At 54.5% G+C, this 17,702-nt stretch overlaps 2 protein-coding genes across 3 annotated transcripts; both read right to left on the reverse strand.

The window, feature by feature from the left end:
• Positions 1-874: 874 nt before the first annotated feature.
• Positions 875-9,060, reverse strand: LGALS4 (galectin 4). The gene is given in 12 exon segments (XM_079119371.1): positions 875-1,101; positions 1,371-1,391; positions 1,393-1,537; positions 1,657-1,745; positions 1,987-2,016; positions 2,112-2,150; positions 2,245-2,271; positions 4,183-4,317; positions 6,612-6,816; positions 7,419-7,507; positions 7,753-7,822; positions 8,938-9,060. Coding segments are annotated over 11 exon segments (972 nt in total). The 5' UTR covers positions 7,798-7,822; positions 8,938-9,060; the 3' UTR covers positions 875-954.
• On the reverse strand, positions 8,966-15,318 carry ECH1 (enoyl-CoA hydratase 1). Of its 2 annotated transcripts, XM_079119368.1 has the most exons (10): positions 15,161-15,318; positions 14,599-14,806; positions 14,366-14,454; positions 10,640-10,764; positions 10,510-10,558; positions 10,315-10,379; positions 9,817-9,887; positions 9,665-9,736; positions 9,331-9,481; positions 8,966-9,240 (listed from the first exon to the last, which is right to left on the reverse strand). In XM_079119368.1, exons 1-10 carry the CDS (start codon positions 15,210-15,212, stop codon positions 9,136-9,138), a joined length of 987 nt encoding a protein of 328 aa, XP_078975494.1. In that variant the 5' UTR covers positions 15,213-15,318; the 3' UTR covers positions 8,966-9,135. The 2 variants fall into 2 exon arrangements, with proteins under 2 accessions (XP_078975494.1, XP_078975493.1); XM_079119367.1 differs by having other exon boundaries at positions 8,966-9,481.
• Positions 15,319-17,702: the final 2,384 nt, after the last annotated feature.

Consider the following 17,702-nt stretch of genomic DNA (forward strand, 5'->3'; position numbering starts at 1 on the left):
GTTTTTCTGGGTTCAATCCCCAGTGCACACACATACACACACGTTTGTTACTCACAGTATGGGGTCTTCCTTTTCTTTCTAGTACATATTTAAAGCTATGAATTGCCCTCTAAAGTCTGCTTTAGCTGAATCCTATTTGCTTCTTTTTAGCTTTAAATTTTTATTGACATTCAGGTTTAGAATTTAACAACTTAATGCAATATTATTTTGAATGTTTTCTAGCTAGTATTTTCACTTCCTTTACATGATTTCTGGCTGTAACTTTAAAAAAAATACTTTTAATTGTAGATGAACACAATACCTTTATTTTTTTATGTGGTGCTGAGGATTGAACCCGGTACCTCACATGTGTGAGGCAAGTGCTCTACCACTGAGCTACAGCCCCAGCCCAGAGGCTCTAACTTTTAAGAATTGATGCTTTCTAATTTTTCATGATATGCAAATTACATAATTGTTAAAATCTTGGATATTTATCCAATTGTTCTTATTGCAATGTCAAAAATTTTTAAAGTATTGCCAGCAGGGTGGCCCATGCCTGTAATCCCAGTGGCTCGGGAGGCTGAGGCAGGAGGATCACGAGTTCAAAGCCAGCCTCAGCAAAATTGAGGTGCTGAGCAACTCAGTGAGACCCCGACTCTAAATAAAATATGAAAAGGACTGGGGATGGGGCTCAGGGGTTAAGCACCCCTGGGTTCAATCCCCAGTGCCAGAAAGGGGGAGGGACACAATCCTGCCAACTCCTTGAGAGAAGGCATGGATGGAAGGGTAGATGGGCTGAAGGCTGGAGCAAAGGGCGGGTGGGCAGGTTGGTGGGCGGACGCTGGGCACCTGGATGAGGAGTGCTGAGGGAAGCGAATGGAGTCACACACACAAGACCATCTCCGACATTTTATTGGGGTTAGAAAGGCATCCTAGGGAATTGTTCCCTTTCCAGGTGTTTCGCTCAGGAGCAGATCAGACCTGAACATAAGACAGGGTGATGTCGCCCTGGATTTCCAGTGTGTCCACTGTCTGGAAGGCTGGGAGGCGATGGGAGTAGTCAAAGAGGTGTTGGCCGTTGTTGTAAACCTTGAAGCGATCCAAGCCGCAGCGAATGGACAGCTGTGGGCGAGGGGCAGGCATGAGGCCAGGGCAGGACAGAGGCTCTGCCAGCACTCGGGGAGGGGACCCCAGCCTTATTATTTGGTACTGGGTTCAAACCCAGAGGCATTTTACCACTGAGCCACCTCCCCAGCATTTTTAATTTTTTGAGACAGGGTCTCACTCAGTTGCTGAGGCTGGCCTCAAACTTGGAATCCTCCTGCCTCAGCCTCGGGAGCAGCTGGAATTACAGGAATGTGTCCCCATACCCAGCAAGACCCCAGACTTACATCAAAGAACTGGCCAGGGCCCAAACGGGTTGTGGGGGATCTTCCTCTCCTCGGAGCCCCAGGAGCCGTTGGTCCGGGTGTTCCGAACCACGGAGCCCTCACCCATGCGTGGATTAATGTGCAGAGCCACGTCCCCTGAGGACCCCACCTTGAAGTTAATGGCAAAACTGGGGACAGAGAGGGGATGTCAGATGGGAGTCCAGCACCTGGGTCCCCAAGGGAGAAGGAGCAGGGACCTGGAGCCTGGGTCTGAGGCGGGGCTGGGCCGCCCTCCCTGGGCCCGTACCTCTTGGCGGTGGGGAGGATGTAGCCCTTGATTATGACCGTCCTTCGGGCTGCCAGCCCCCCGTGCAGCTTCCCCACAAAGGGCACAGGCTGCGGAGGAGAACGTGGGGTCCATTCTCAAGCCCCCATAAGCCGGGTCCAGAAACACAGTTTCACAGTGCAGCCCGCTCTCTTCTTCGGAATGTCCCCAGCAAGTCCTTCCCCACCTCTCCCGCCCCGGGTCCAGCCCCCCGCCCGCCCTGTCGCTGCCTCTGGCTCCGCACGGTCAGCACCGCCCCACCACAGTCCCTGCGCCCGCCCGCCCGAGCCCCGAGCCCCGCGGGCCGCCTACCGGGTTGAAGTTGGGGGGTCCGGCCATGGTCTGCGAAGGGGAGGGAGCCGTGTTACCCGCGGCCCGCCGCGTTGTCCCCCGCCTCCCCGTGCGCCCCTCCCGAGGCCGCGCGGCCCTGTACTCACGGGCAGGCTGCTCAGGTGCGGGTGGCTGGGTCCCGGGCCCTGCGGGGACGCACGGAGCGGGTGAGGCACGGGGTCCTCGGGCCCCAGGACCTCCCTGCCGTGACCCCCACCCGGGGACCCCCGCAGTACTCACGTGGTGAGGCGGCGCGCCCACGGGTCTCTGTGGGGCGGAGAGGACATGGTGAGGACCCAGATTCAGGGCAGGGCGCTGTGGCGGCCACCGGGCAGGGGGTCTCTGAAGCTCCAAGGTGGCGCCACGTGGCTGGCCCGCGGAGGGGACCCAGTTGCCAGGGAGCCTGTCCCAGACCTTCAGGACAACGTCCCGTCCCGTCTCCTGCCGCCCCAGGACCCGCGGTTGCCACTCCCGCGCTCTCGGCCCAGAGGCTGACGCAAGTCGCAGCGCCTCCGCAGCCACCCAGGCCTCCCGGCCACCCCATGGCCTGGTCGCCGGCTGCCTGGGGCCCTTCGCTCAAGCAGCCAGTACTGGGACAGGTGGTGACCGGCCTCCAATTCCCGGTTCCGGCCCAGGAGATCCCCGCGCCCCTCGGCCTGCGTCCTCCGCCTCTTTCCTCCTCTTTCTGGTTGACTCCTTTCCGCCTCCACTCCAGCCTTTCCAACATGGCCCGCTGCTGTTTCCCTGTGACAACCCGTCGTCGGTGCTGCAGGACCCGGCCGGAGGGCGTGGAGGAGGCAGGAGGCAGAGGCGCCCTCTGCGCACAGACCCACTGCGCCTCTGTCAGAGCACCAGCTCTGTGACTTTGGGCCAGTTACTGAAGCTCTCTGTGCCTCAGTTCCGCATCTCACCGCCATTAGCTCACAGGGAGAAGTAAAGGGCACGGGAAGTGTAAGGCTCCAGCTGGTGACATGTGGCACTGTCAAGTGTACCACCCAGATGTCTACCTGTGTGCCTTCCCCACCCTGTCCCTTTGCCTCCTCACAGGTGACAAGACCCAAAGTGCGGTTAACAGTGACTTCCTTCTCCTTGTGATTTGATCACACATCTCTCCAGACCCCAGGAAATAAATTGTGCCACTGCTGCTTATTCTTCTCCTCCTCCTCCTTTTTTTTTTTTTTTTTTTTCTTTTTTTTTTTGGCACAGGCGATTGAATCCAGGAGTGCTTAACCACTGAGCCACACCCCCAGCTCTTTTTATTTTCCATTTAGAGACAGGGTCTCACTAAGTTGCTTAGGGTCTCGCTAAACTGCTGAGGCTGGCCTCGAACTTGCAATCCTCCTGCCTCAGCCTCCAAGGCGGCTTGCGCCACTGCACCTGGCGCTTTTTCTTCTCTTGTGACTGCATACTTGCTCTTGGACTCCGTATTGGAAAGGAGCGCCCCCTGTTAACTGCTCCTCTCACCTTCGGGTGATGGACTCTACTCCTTCACCTGCTGGAGGACGCGCAGGGGTTCTGACTCTGCTTTATCTGTTCAGGGTCGTTTTATTTGGGTGGTGCTGGGGATGGAACCCAGGCCTCACGCTGGCTGGGCAGGCCTCTGCCACTGAGCCGCATGCCTAGCCCTGGGCTTGTCAATGGCGCTGCTGTGGGTAGTGCCGCCAGTGTGGGGTGGCGGCCCATTTCTAGGCCACCGCAGCATGTCTGCTCAGCTTTCAGAGGCTCCCCCACCCCTTCCCGGGGACGCTGGGCCAGTTCACACTCCCAGCCACGTGGGAGGGCCGGTCGCTCTACCTGTCTGCCCGCAGCGTGTTCGTCAGGCTTGCTGGGCATGGAATGGCAACCCGTGGCTTTAATTGAGGTTCCCAGGTGACAGACGGTGTTGAGCAACCTGTCGTGAGTCTGTTTGCTGTACGTGAATTCTTTACTCCTTCTCATCTCACTTCCTGACTCAGTTTACACACCTCCTCCTCCTCCTGCAGGACCCCTGACTAAGCCAAGTCTTTCCTCCACACCCTCAGGTCCCCCGTGCACCCTCCGCCCTGCCCGCGCCTCCCCACCGTGGTCCTGGCCACTAGGAGACGTCACTGTCGGGCGCAGAGCAGGTGCCTGGTGATGAACGACAGTGGGCTGAGATTAAGGAAGGAACGGGGCAAAAGAGGAGGGGACACCACACACCTGATTTGGGGCGACCTGGCCCCCGATAAAGTTGATTGATTGAAGCTGCAGGTCCCCGTCCACTTGCAGGTGGGTAACCATCTGCAGGGGCAGCCGGTGTCCAAACTCATAGAAGGGGTTTCCGTTGACCACCACCTGGAGACCAGGACGAGGGGCTCAGCACCAGGAGCTGGGCACCAGGAAGCAGGGACTTGGGGTGGTAAGTGTCACAGGGAGGTGAGCAGGGATGGCCTTGAACTCAGGGAACTTGGAATCCAGGGGTCGGAGATCAAGCGGGGGTCAGAGGTCAGCTTGTAGGCGGTGGGGGGGGGGAGAGAAGAGAGAGTTTAGGTGGGAGGTGGAGATCAGGAGAGGACCAAGCGGAGTCCTGGTTTTGGCACCAGATGAGTAGGTTTGGGGCCTAGCTGCAACTCGCCCAGGCTCTGTTTGCTCATCTGTGAAATGGGAACCTGCTGGGATCTGAGCTGGTCAGGAAGCTGAGGCCGGCAGCACCTGTCAGTGGCAGGTGGCAATCTCGCCCAGAGCCAGGCCTTGTTTCCAGGGCTCAGGGTAGTTCAGGCATCAGGTCTCCCACATAATGCTAAGTGACAAGCACAGGCCCCAATCCAGCTCCGTGGGACTGAGCTCTCCCCAGATGTTAAGCGCAGCCGGATGTGGTGACATCAACAAGTGATCTCTCAACAGCTCCGAGTGGTGGGACAAGGGATCCTTCACATTGCTCAAGAAAACGAGGGCTGTCGGTGTAGAGCGACCAAGTGGAACCTGGGTGTGGGTGATCCCAGCCCATGATGCCAAGCTTAGGGGTCTGGTGCTCAGCCCAACACGGTGGTGCACGCCTGAAATCCCAGCAGCTGGGGAGGCTGAGGCAGGAGGATCGCAAGTTCAATGCCAGCCTCAGCAAATTAGCAAGGCCCTAAGCAACTCTGTGAGACCCTGTCTGAAAATATAAAAATAAAAAGAGTTGGGGATGTGGCTCAGTGGTTAAGCACCTCTGGGTTCAATACCTAGTATGAGAAGAGAAGAGGAAGAGAAATAAATATGTAAATATATAAATGGGCTGGGGATGTAGCTCAGTTGGTAGAGTGCTTGCCTCACATGCACAAGGCCCTGGGTTCAAATCCCAGCACTACACACACACACACAAATAAAAATAAATAAATCTGGTGCTCAGACAAGGTCAACTACGGGCTGGGGGACTGGGGATCTCCCACCACATCTGGTCCAGGAGACTCTGCTGAAGGGTCACGGGAGAACGTGCACAAGGATTTTCATCACAACAGGCGACCTGGTCAGAGGGCAGAGGCCAGGGAGCCCTGCACAACCATTTGAGGTCACCAACCAGGTGCCCCAGGCCACACAATAGGGTGAGTGAGAATAGAAATGGAAGGCAAAAAGAAACTCCAGAGCTGAGTGGGCACACAATTTAAGTAAAAGGCAAGCTTGCCTGTAATCCCAGCGGCTCGGGAGGCTGAGGCAGGAGGATCGTGAGTTCAAGGCCAGCCTCATCAACTTAGCGAGACCCTGTCTCAAAATAAAACATAAAACAAGAAGGTCTGGGGTGTGGCTCAGTGGCTAAGTGCCCCTGGGTTCAATCGCCGGTGCCAAAACCAAAAACAAAACAAAACCCTGCCTGCGTGTGATTAATCAGCCTGCATGCACCATATTTGGACCTGGATTCAAACACATTGAAAAAAATAACAAACATTTATGAGACAGCAGAACAGGACAGGACAGGACACGGTGATATTAAGGAAGAACTATTCCTTTTTAGGTGTGATAGCAGTATTGTGACTATGCTCTTAAAAATGGAAACATTTGTGAATGAAATGACATAATGTCTGAGATCTGCTTTCAAATAACACAGGAGGCGAGTGTGCGGAAGAGGAGGCGCCCATGGCAAGGTGTGGAAGAGGTGGCTCTTTGTGCCTGGGGCTTCCTTTTGTGTGTGTCCAGAGCTCTGGAGCAGACACAGCAAAGTCTGTGTTTTGCAAGAACACCAAGCACGAGATGATGCAGTTACATGCAGAAGGCCGTCAGCGGCTGAGGGACGGGGAGGCGGGAACCAGAAAGAAGGCTTGCACTAGGCAGGAAGAAAAGAAAAGGGAAAGGAAAAGTGAGGACAAAGGGGAGAAGGAAGAGAGGAAAGTGAAGAAGGAAAGAAGAAAGGGATCGGGGCACGGCACACATCTGTAATCCTATCGGCTCGGGAGGCTGAGGCAGGAGAATCTCGAGTTCGAGGCCAGCCTCAGCAACATAGGGAGGCCCTTAGCAACTTCGTGAGACCGTATCTCAAAATAAAATATAAAAAGGGCGGGGGATGTGGGTCTGTGGTTCAGCACCCCTGGGTTCAAATCTAGCACTGAAAAAAATAAGTAAATAAACTGAAGAAGGAAGGCGAGGGGTGAGGGGAGAGGGGCCGCCGGCCGGACCTTGTAGTGTTCCGCCATGACCATGAACACCAGCTCGAAGGGCTCCCCCTTGCTGAAGGGCATGCTCCGCTTCCGCTCCTCGCTGCCCCAGTGACCACCCTGCTGTGAGTTGAAGACCACCTTGTCCCAGCCATCGAAGCGGGGATTGAAGTGGAAGGCGATGTCGGCCCCTGGGTCCCGGCCCACCGTGAAGTTCACGTAGAACCTAGTGAGACACAAAGGCCTGGTTCCCCAGAGGCCACCTGCCCCCTCGCAGACCCCCTCCAGGGAGCTCTGTCCACCCTGTCCCCACATTCTCTGACCTGGCACTACTGACCAAGCCAGGAGGGGAGCCTGTGACCTTGAGTTCCAGGAGAGGGATTCCCACGGCCGCCCCTTCACTTCCCGCTCCTCCTAGACCACCCCCCACCCTCCCCAGCATCCCTTGAGGAATGCCACCAGGACTCCTGTGGTCACACTTTACGTCCATTGGTTGGTGCTTCTCTGCTTCTTCCTGGCCCCCAACAGTCCTTCCCCGTGTGCAGCCAGAGAGCCTGGGAACACCCAGGCCAGAGCACATTCCACGCTGCCCATCACACCAACCTTCAGAATTACTCCTCAGGGCAGGCACCCAGCTGCAACAGGGCCTTTGCACTGGCCATCCCTCTCCTTTCTTCCTCTCTCCCTACAATCCTCCCTCCCTCCCATCAGTTGAGGTGGCAAAAATCCCCCTCCCAAGCAGGGTGGAGGAAGGAAGAAGGCCCCGACAGGTGGGCGGGCAGCCCCAGCTCCTTGCAGCCCAGCCGGGTGGGGCGGGGACGGTCTCACCGCTTCATCTTCTCGCTGGCCACTCCTTGGATGTAGATGGACATTCCGATGCTGAGGCCACCTGGGATGGGCTGGTTGTAGGGCAGCGTCTGCAGAATGGGCCAGTGAGGGGCCTCAGAGGCTGTGGGACAGTCGCAGCACTTCCCCCTCACTGAACACCCTCCCAGTCCCCGACACAGGGGACACTGAACTGGAGCGAGCAAAGTCGGGAGATGAAGCCATCAGCCTGAGTTCCCGGTGAGACCTGATGGTCAGGGGTCCCCTGCGGGTTGGGGTGAGGCTTGGAGAGGCGCTAAGCCAGGGCCTGGGTGGGGGGCCCAGGCCAGTATCTCACCGGGTTGTAGGTGGGCTGGTAGCCCGGTGCCGGGACAAAGGCCATCTTGAGAGCTGGCTGGTGGCTTGTCCTGGAGACGAGATGCAGGAGAGGGAAGTGGTGGCAGGTGGCAGGCGGGGTGGCCCTTATAGCAGAGGGAAAGGGAGTGGCAGGCAGGAAGGGCCTAGGTCCTCTCCTGGGATCCCCGTGCACACTGGCCTCTCCGGTGGAGGCCCGTCCCCACCTGCGCAGGCACCAAGAGGAAGTGCTCGCAGACTTCGGCCTTGCCGGGCCTTATCAGGGCCCATAAAACCCTGCCCAGACCTCTGTTGGCAGAAGGAGGGTGAGACCGGGGGCAGGGCCAGGGCAGGGCCACGGGAGTGGCCTGGGACAGGTGGCAGAGGAACCAAGCTTTCAACTGCAGGAACCGTGACAGTTGGGAAGCCCCTGGGCGCCTGCCGACCCGACCCTGCATATGGCCTCCCGGGTGCAGTGGGTTAGAGCCCACGGCCAGAGCCAGCAGTTCTGGGCCCCAATCCTGCCTCCACTACTCCTGGCCGTGCAGTCCTGGGTTCTTACCTTGGACTTGCCCATTGTCTAGGTGCAAAATGGGAACGAGAGTATCGACTCCGTGGATCCTGGGAGGAATCACTAAGCCAACCAATGCCCAGAGCAGGACTTGGCATGCAGAAGGCACACAATTAATGTTTGATCTCTTGTGCACACAGAAGGCACTACATTAATGTTCGGTCTCTTGCACTCATTCCAAACATAAACCCAGGAGAGTGGGATTACATATGATGAGAAGACCCAGTGCTGGGGTGGGACTCAGCGGTGGGCACTTGCCTAGCGTGCGTGGGGCCCTGGGTTCCATCCCCAGCACTGCCAAAGTTTTTTTTTTTTTTTTTAATTATTAAAAAGAAAATCCAAAGCATAAAGAAGGGAGGCAATTGGCTCAGCACTGGGTAGCAAAGCCCGGGCTAGATTCCAGCAGGGGGTCCCCTGTGCTGGGACAGTGGACAGGACTCCATCCAAAAGTGGGAGGAGAGCAGGGCAGCTCCAGAGAGTGTTCTGGCCCCAGGGAACCCAGGACTCCTGCTCCCTCCTCCAACTTCCTGTGGGCTCTGGCTGGCAGCCAAAGGGCATCCCCACTGGCCAGATCCCTATCCAACCTCGGAGTCCCCGGGAGCATCTTGGTCCTACCACCTGTCCTCTCTCCAATAACAACGCCAGGTTCTTTATAACGCTTTATTGAACAAAGATAGAGTCCCGACTTGAAATCGGTGTCAGGAAGTCACGGTGAGATCAGCAGGACGCTCTCCACAGCCCCCTCTGCACATAAAGAAGCAGGCACCACTCGGGGGAGGCCGGACCCCAGGGGCCTCCAGGCCGGGACACGAGGACTCAGAGCTTGGAGAAGGTGACGCTCTTGGCGTCCTTCTTCTCCATCATGGCCTGGACGGCCTTGATGATGTCCTGGGTCTGCAGCATGCTCATGTTCCAGGTCGCCTGCACAAAGAGGGCCATGGGCAAGGCTGGCAGCGCACCAGTCTGGGGACAGCCCCCACGCCCAGGCCCGCCGGGCCACCCCAGCCTTACCATGTAGTTGAGGCCCTCGGACACGGGACGGTCACGCGAGTACAGCAGGTTGATCTTCGTGCTCTGCACGGCCACCGGGCTCTTGCTGGCAATCTCGGCCGCCAGGGCAAAGGCTGCGTCCAGCATGAGCTCCTTGTCCGGGAACACGCGGCTGCCACGAAGGGACAAGAAGGGTCTGGACGGGCAACGGGAGGAGGCAGAGGACACGGCCGCTCGCAGAGGAGCCCAGCACAAGGGCCCCGGGACGGAGGGTGCTGGCCCGGAGGAGACGACCTCTCGAGAAACTCCTGGAGTCCTGGAGTGGGGACGCAGCCCCGCGGTCCCTGGGCCCTACCTGACCAGCCCACTGCTCAGGGCCTCGTCTGCCATCATCTTGCGGGCGGTGAAGGCCAGTTCGTTGACCAGGCTGCAAAAGGGAAGGTGGGTCAGCGGCGGCTGTCACCTAGGGGCCTGCGGTCCCTCCCGGGGCTCCCTCGCTGCGCCCACCTCTGGTTCCCGATGATCTTGGGCAGCCGCTGCAGTGTCCCCACATCGGCAGCCAAGCCCACGTCCACCTCCTGGGGGCGCAGTAGTGTCAGGGTTCCATTCTGCCTGCGATGCTCCCCCGAGACCTCTGAGCCCTGTTGCTCTGTTCTTCCTACAGAGGCCCCACCCACCGCCACCCGAGGGGCTCTCCCACCCCCGCAGGCTGCGCCCAGGTGGGCTCCTGGGGTCTCCCACCTCTGTCCCAGTTCTCCATCCTGTCTCCGTGCCCCCCAGCAGGAGCCTGTGCCAGCCTTGTCCCCATACCGCTGCTCACGACCTCGCTGGGACTCCTGCCGCTGGCTCCTCCACGGTCCAGCCTGGCCTTGGAAGGCCCAGTTCCGACTCCCTCTTCCAAGAGGCCCTCAGGGCAGGCCCACCCTGTCCCTGCCACGCTCCAGCTCTGCCACTCACCGCCCAGTGGCCAGGACCCCCGGAGGCTGGAGCCTAGGGGCGGCTCACCTTCACCTGGAAGACTGCGTCCTGGGCACAGTAGCGGATGTCGCAGGCGGTGATGAGGTCCACACCTGGGAGGAAGCCGGGGTCATGGAACGAGGCTGAACCAGCCCTGCTGCAGGACCTGGGTGGTGTCTGGGGGCCAGGTCTCAGTAGCGACAGAGCTGAGGCTGAGGCAGGAGCCAGCCAGCGTGGGCTCACCTGCTCCAATGCAGCCCCCGTGGACAGCCGCGATCACTGGCTTGGGACACTGGAAGGGAAGGAGAGGCGCGGGGTCAGGCTGAGCACAGAGGCACCAGAGAGGAGGCCCTGCAGCCCCAGCGCGAGTCACCTTTTCGATGACACTGAAGGTTTCCTGGTATCTGCTGATGAGGTCACGCAGGTACCAGCTGATGCGGGCCACATCGTCCCCTTCCGGCTGCAGCAGATTTGAAGCCACGTCCATGAGGTCAATACCTGAAGAAGAGGCAGGAGGGGGCTCAACCAGCCTCCCAGGACCCACGCACCACCCTGGCCAGCGTCAGAATCCCAGCTCCGTGGGTGTGAACCCCAAGTCACTGCGATGCAGAGAGCAAGTCACGCAGGTCTCACGGGGGTGGCGTGTGAGCCAGAAGTGAACACAGGCTGCCACCAAGGCACTGCTCGGTCCCTCCAGCAACCCAGCGAGGTCGACCCTAGCATGCTTCAGTTTGCTGGTGGGTAAACTGAGGCACAGAGAGGTGACAGACTTGCCTAAAGTCACACAGGCTTGAGTGGTAGAACTGGGTTCTGGCCAGCACAGTGGTGCACGCCTGTAACCCCAGGGACTCGGGAGGCTGAGGCAGGAGTATCACCAAGTTCAAGGCCAGTCTCAGCAATTTAGCGAGACCCCAAGCAACTCAGTGAGACCCTGTCTCAAAAAGTAAAAAGGGGTGGAGGTGTGGCTCAGTGGTTAGGCTCCTCTGGGTTCAATTCCTGGTGCCAAAAAATAGGACAACAACCACAAACCCTTCTGGAAGCAGACAGGGCTACAGCTGGGGGATGAGGGAGCCCCAGGGGCCCAGAGTGGGGCCTGGAATGCAGTGACTACAATCGTGTGCTCCATTTCAGCAGAGGCACGGCTACTGGATCAGCCTGCTGGCAATGCTGGCTCCCTCACTACATCTGAGGAGCCCGAGTGACTCATCAAGAGCTATGACGATCCCCAGCTGGCCCCCATGACACCGCCCTCCACGGTGCATGCGTGTGACTGGGGATTTTACACAGGGCGATCTTCCACCGAGCTACAACCCCAACCCTTGTTTTTATTTTGAGGCACAGTCTCACTAAGTTGCCAAGGCTGGCCTCACACATGCTATCCTCCTGCCTCAGCCTCCCAAGCAGCGGGAGTCACAGTCGTGCCCCACTCCTCACTGGTTTTTCTGGTTTAACTGCCTTGGACCTGCAGACAGCGCCAACTGCAGCTTCTTGAAATAAAGGGCCCCAGATGTTGGCACCCATTGTCCCCCTCCAAAGCAAGAACGGATCATTGCAGGTGAGTTGCCCAGCCTCTTTCCCTGGGAACTTCTAAATAGCATTTCATGACCACGCTGTTGCCATTCATCACCGCGACAGCCACACCAAAACAGTTCGCTGTGCTCACACCAGGCACATAGTCATGTTTTGCACACGGTAACTTCTTTCACTTTACCCTCATAGCAACCCAATGAGATCAGTGCTAACGTTACGTCCAAATTCTTCAGATAAGAACCCAGCAGCAGAGAAGCAAGGGGACAATCGCAGGTGGCAGAAGCAGGGCTGCCTGATGCCAGAGCCTTTTCCTCCTTTTGGTTTTAGGGATGGAACCCAGGACTTCGTGCATGCTAATAACACACTCGCCCGCTGTCACAACTGCCCAAGCCCTTGCTTCTAACCAGCACTGCAGCTACCTGGGTCACAGTCACAGTGGTTAAGATCAAGGACTCTTCCAGGCACAGTGGCACATGCCTGTGATCCTAGGGACTCAGGAGGCTGAGACAGGAGGATCACAAGTTTGAGGCCAGCCTCAACATCTCAGTGAGGCCTGTCTCTAATAAAAAATAAAAAGGCCTGGAGATGTGGCTCAGTGGTAAAGCACCCCAAGTTCACTCCCCAGTACAAACAACAAAACACATCAGCTCTGCACTTGGCTGTGAGAAGCAAGCCAAGGTCTTCTCTCTGTTCTGTTTCTAGATCTTCAAAATGGGGATTACAATAGAACCTGCCCCACCCAGGTGTGAGTAGAATCAATTAATATGCTTTATGTGCGTAAAACAGGGCCTGACCAGCTGCATGTGGTGGCACACGCCTGCAATCCCTTCGTCTCAGGAGGCTGAGGCAGGAGGATTGCAAGTTCAAGACCAGGCCTAGCAACTTAGTGAGAACCTGTCACACACAAAAAACAAACACACAAACAAACAAAAACAACCAAAAGGGCTGGGGATGTAGTTCAGCGTACTCTTGGATTCAATTGCAAACTCTGAAAGAAAAAAAAAAAAAAAAAGCATAGGACCTTGTGGCCTTGTGCTCCAAGAATATAAATAAATTGGTTTTTTTGTTTTGTTTTTGTTTTCTTAAGTAGCTCTATTCCATCATTGCGTCACTGTGACCCTGAGTATCTTCTTTCTGACCTTCGAGGTTTTGCTGCTAACAGGACAAGAGGTGCCACAATTAGCTGGGAGTTGAAAGATGAGACCCATGAATGAAGCCTCATCTTTTTTTCTCAAACATGCACGAGGGCGAGTGGTCAGGAGCAGGGCTGCCTCCCTTCTCGCCACGTCCCCAGCACCAGGAGGCTCTCTGGCACTGCACAGCCTCCCTGTTGAATGACTGAACCAAGGAGTGAAGAGAAACAGGAAAGAAAGCAAGGGCCATCGGCCATGTTAGCAGAGGAAACAGAAGGGACTAGATGGCTTCCTGTCCTCCCCATCGAGCAGGGGACTCCACGAGGGCAGAGCCCAGGGCTGTCTGTACCTCTGGGTCCCCTGCACTGGAATGGGCCCAGAGCAGAAATGGGTGTCTGTGACATTTTGCTTCTGGTATGGTCACAAAAGAGCGACCCTCCCACAGACAACAACCACGTCCTCCAGCTAGACAAGATACAAATGGTTATCTGAATGTAGCGGCCAGTCCTGAAAGGGTGACCACTTCTAAGGAACAACTGGTACAAGGTGACTGACCTGTTTTTTGTTTCGTTTTGTTTTGTTGATACCAGGGATCGAACTCAAGGGCACTTAACCACTGAGTCACATTCCCAGCTCTTTAAAAAAATATTTTATTTAGAGACAGGGTCTCTCAGTTGGTAGAGTGTTTGCCTTGCAAGCACAAGGCCCTGGGTTCAATCCCCAGCACCGCAAAAAAAAAAAATAAATAAAGATAGAGACAGGGTCTCACTAGTTTGCTTAGGGTCTCAATAAATTGCTGAGGCTGGCCTTGAACTTGTAATTCTCCTGCCTTAGCCTCCCAAATCACTGGGATTACAGGTACACACGACTATACCTGGCTTTTGTTTTCCCCTACAATACTGGGCATTGTATCCAGGGATGTTCTACCACTAAGCAACATCCCCAGCCTTTTCATTCTTTTTAAGACAGAGTCTTATTAAGTTGTCAAGTTGTTGAGGCTGGCCTCAAACTTGTAATCCTCCTGTCTCAGCCTCCTGAGTTGGTAGAATTACAGACATCCACTAGCACCCCCAACACAATTGGTTAACACAGCAATAGATTCAGAGTGGTTAAGTGCCTTGTTCAAGATCAAAGATCCAAACCCAAACTTCAGGGTCTAGGATTCTGTCAGGTTCGGTTGGATTGATTTCTATATCACAATTTTTAAAGAATTTTTATTTATTTAATTTTTTTATTGGAGTTGCTGGGGATGGAACCCAAGGTCTTGTTCATGGCAGGCAACCACGCTGTCACTGAGCCACAACCCAGCCCTCTATATTTGAATGTTTTACATTAGGCCTTCAAAAATTTGATGAAAATTTAAGTTAGAGACCGCTTAAAACCCTAATGACGAAGCACTGCTCTTCTGTCAGGAGTGGGAGCCGGGAGTGCAATACCTGAAGTGAACATCTTTCCTGCACCAGAGATCACAACTGCCCGGCAGTCAGAGTCTTGAGCTATCTTGTTGAAGCATTCCACCATCTCTCTGCGGAGAAGCAAGCAGTGAAGGCCTACATCTGGGGTGCAAATCCCCTGCCCTAATGTCCATCTCTCTCCCAAGGTCACCCTGACCAGTTCCTCTACCCCCGCCTCTTCTTCCAGGGAGGCCTCCAGGATCTACAGGCCAGACCTCCAGAAGGCCTTGTTCATGGCATTCCTCTTGTCTGGTCGGTTTAGCTGCACATGGAGAATGTGCTTCTGGGCAGCTGTCACCAGAAGGGACTCATAGCTGTGGTCCGAGGCTTTGCAGGGGGCTTCTCTGGAGGCCTGCTCTTGTGCAGCAGAGCCCATGGGGCGAAGGCCAACGTTGAGGCCCTGTTGGATGGGTACTGTGAGTCCTGGAGAGAGAAAGGCAGAGCCTTTGATGAACCCAAAATGGGGACACAGCAGCTTCAAGAGCAGAGGACACACGCCTCCGTGACTCTAGATTGGAGATGAGCCCTCCTGAGACCTAGGTTTAGAGGGATACAGGTTTTAAGATTGGAGGACACTTCTTGTGCGCCTGGCCCAGGACTGAGACACAGCTGTCCGCGACTCCAGATTGCAAGACCCGAGCTGACAGCACTGGAAAGCCCTTCCTGAGGGAGCGCGGGGGGTCCTGAGAAAGGGCTCGGGCCCTCGGTGACCCTGTCTTACGGCTGCTCTGACAGCGCCACTCAGCCATGGACCCCACAGGTCCAGAGGTGACTCACGCCTCATCAGCAGGTTGCGGAGACTGCGAAAAGCCATCATCGCTGCCGTCATGGTCGCCGCCACTAGGACTGACTGTCCCGCGTAACCGACAGGAGGAAGTCAAGGGGCGGGTACAAAGCGCCCCATGTTGGGTAAGGGCACCGAAGCCGCAGGCTAACCGGCAATGACGCCCTTTCTTTCGCCATCTTTACTAAGGGCAACCGGAAGGACGGAGGGTTAGGAATGAACTCCGCCCCAGTGGGAACCCGACCTAAGATAGTTCTTCGCAGGCTGCTGGATTTGTGTACAAAGTTCATCGCAGAGCTGCTTGGTAATAGTGCAATAAGTAGAGCTGAAACTTTTGAGTTACATAATGACAACGAAGCAATGGAGCCCTGAAAATTTATAATTATGCATGTGTAAATTCATTTAAGAGGAAAAAATTACTTGCCAGGCAGTGGTGGTGTCCTACGCCTGTTAATCCCAGCGGTTTGGGAGGCTGAGGCAGGAGGATCGCGCATTCAAAGACAGCCTCAGCATTAGCAAGGTCCTAAGCAATTCAGGGAGACCCTGTCTCTAAATAAAATACAAAAAAAGAACGGGGATGTGGCTCAGTGTTCAAGGGCCCCTAGGTTCAATCTCCAGTATCCAAAAAAAAAGGAAAAAAGAAAAAAAAGACTCACTACCTGTTACCCTTGTAGGATATATAATAATAGAACATTTATTTAGTAAAAACAAACAGGTTGAACAGTTTGAAATGGCAGATATCTTATCTGAGTGGTACTAAATGTAAAAGACAGAAAATTTTAAAAAATTTCATTAACCGTTTTATATGCTTAAGGTCCATACAAAATATATAAATGAGAGCACTTACTGGTCATCTTGCATACATTTGACCTATATACCTTCAATTTTAACACTTTTGAAAATAATATGTGGACACAGCTCAGATACACAGCACACTTAGCCCTCTGATGTATATACATCTCTAGTCTCAGATGTAGAGTATCAAAAGTACTATAGTAACCCAAAATAACAGTTGTTCACTTAATGAGTTGAAGTCGTTTAAAGGGCTGTAAAACAGACATTTGAATAAATCTTGACTCTACAGGGACTGCTTTTTTTTTTGGGGGGGGGGGGCAGTGCTGGGGATTGAACCCAGGGTCTCGTGCTTGCAAGGCAAGCACTCTACCAACTGAGCTATATCCCCAGAAACATGTTTAAGAGACACAAATATATTGTGTTTTTGCAGACTAAGAGTACTTGGATTTATATTTAGCAAATGATGTTTTAGTATATTAATTTATAAACAATGCATATATTTTAAAATATATATTTATAAATATTTATCCTACTTTTAGTTACCTAATTTATCATTTTACTAGTTATTTTTAGATTACCCTTGAAACCAAATATCAGACAAGCGCAGTTAACACTTTTTTTTTTTTTTTTTTGCGGTGCTGGGGATTGAACCCAGGGCCTTGTGCGTGCCAGGCAAGCACTCTACCAACTGAGCTATCTCCCCAGCCCCCACAGTTAACATTTTTAAGTTATTATTTTTGTCAAAGAAAAACCCTAAGAGCAGCTGAATGTGGTAGCACACAGAGGCACTCGGGAGACGGAAGCTGGAGGATCCCAATTTTGAGATCTGATGTAAAACAAAACATACCTTAAAGTATAGCAACCAAGCTGGGCACAGTGGCACACAGCTGTAATCCCAGCAATCTGGGGGGCAGAGGCAGGAGGATCTCAGGTTCAAGGCCAACCTGGGCAACTTAATGAGACCCTAAGCAGCATAGTGAGACCATGTTTCAAAATAAAAAATAAAAAAGATTGGGGATGTAGCTCCGTGGTAAAAACCCCCTGGGTTCAATTCCCAGTACTAAAAATAAGTATAGCAACTGCCATTTTCCAAGGTAGAATCATGTTTAGAACCAGTCGGGTGGTGAGTGGGTCCTCAACTAAAACAAGAGGACAAAGAGAAGGACCCTTCTCCTTCAGGGCTATATCTATTAAAGAGACAAGTCAACACTGAAATAACTTATTTCCCCCGATATTGAGGGCAGAGAGTGTGAAAATAAGCACAAGCATTAGCATGTCTTAGTTGGAGCAAAGGTCAGAATGTTCCTGGCTGGCGGCGGCAGCACAGGACAAACTGGTTTAGCAGCAGTGTGAACCTGAGACTCCCAGAGATCATTTTGAGCAGAGGCCGACGCTTCAAGAGTTCAGAGACTGACCCTAAAACAGATCAGGTCTACATGTGGGGATCATTGGGGTTGGCTCCCTTCTGGTGTCACCCAGAAGTCAGTCCTCCCACAGGTGTCAGTTGGATCTCATATTTGACGAATTGAGGGGGGGCTGAAAGTGCTGGCAGGCCCATCCCTCGTGCATCTTCCGGAAGAGGGACTCCTGTTCCCTTTGACCCAGGAGCAGGGTTCGTGGCCCACAGGTGTTTCCCAGCGGTGGGGCTTTTATAAGCAGCGCGCATCTTCTGTGGGCCAGGGGGAGTTTCTGCAAGGGGGAGAGGCAGCGGAAGAGAACGATCACCTGCTCACATCCTGT

This window comes from Sciurus vulgaris (assembly GCF_902686455.1).
Source record: "Sciurus vulgaris genome assembly, chromosome: 17".
NCBI classification, from domain to species: domain Eukaryota; kingdom Metazoa; phylum Chordata; class Mammalia; order Rodentia; family Sciuridae; genus Sciurus; species Sciurus vulgaris.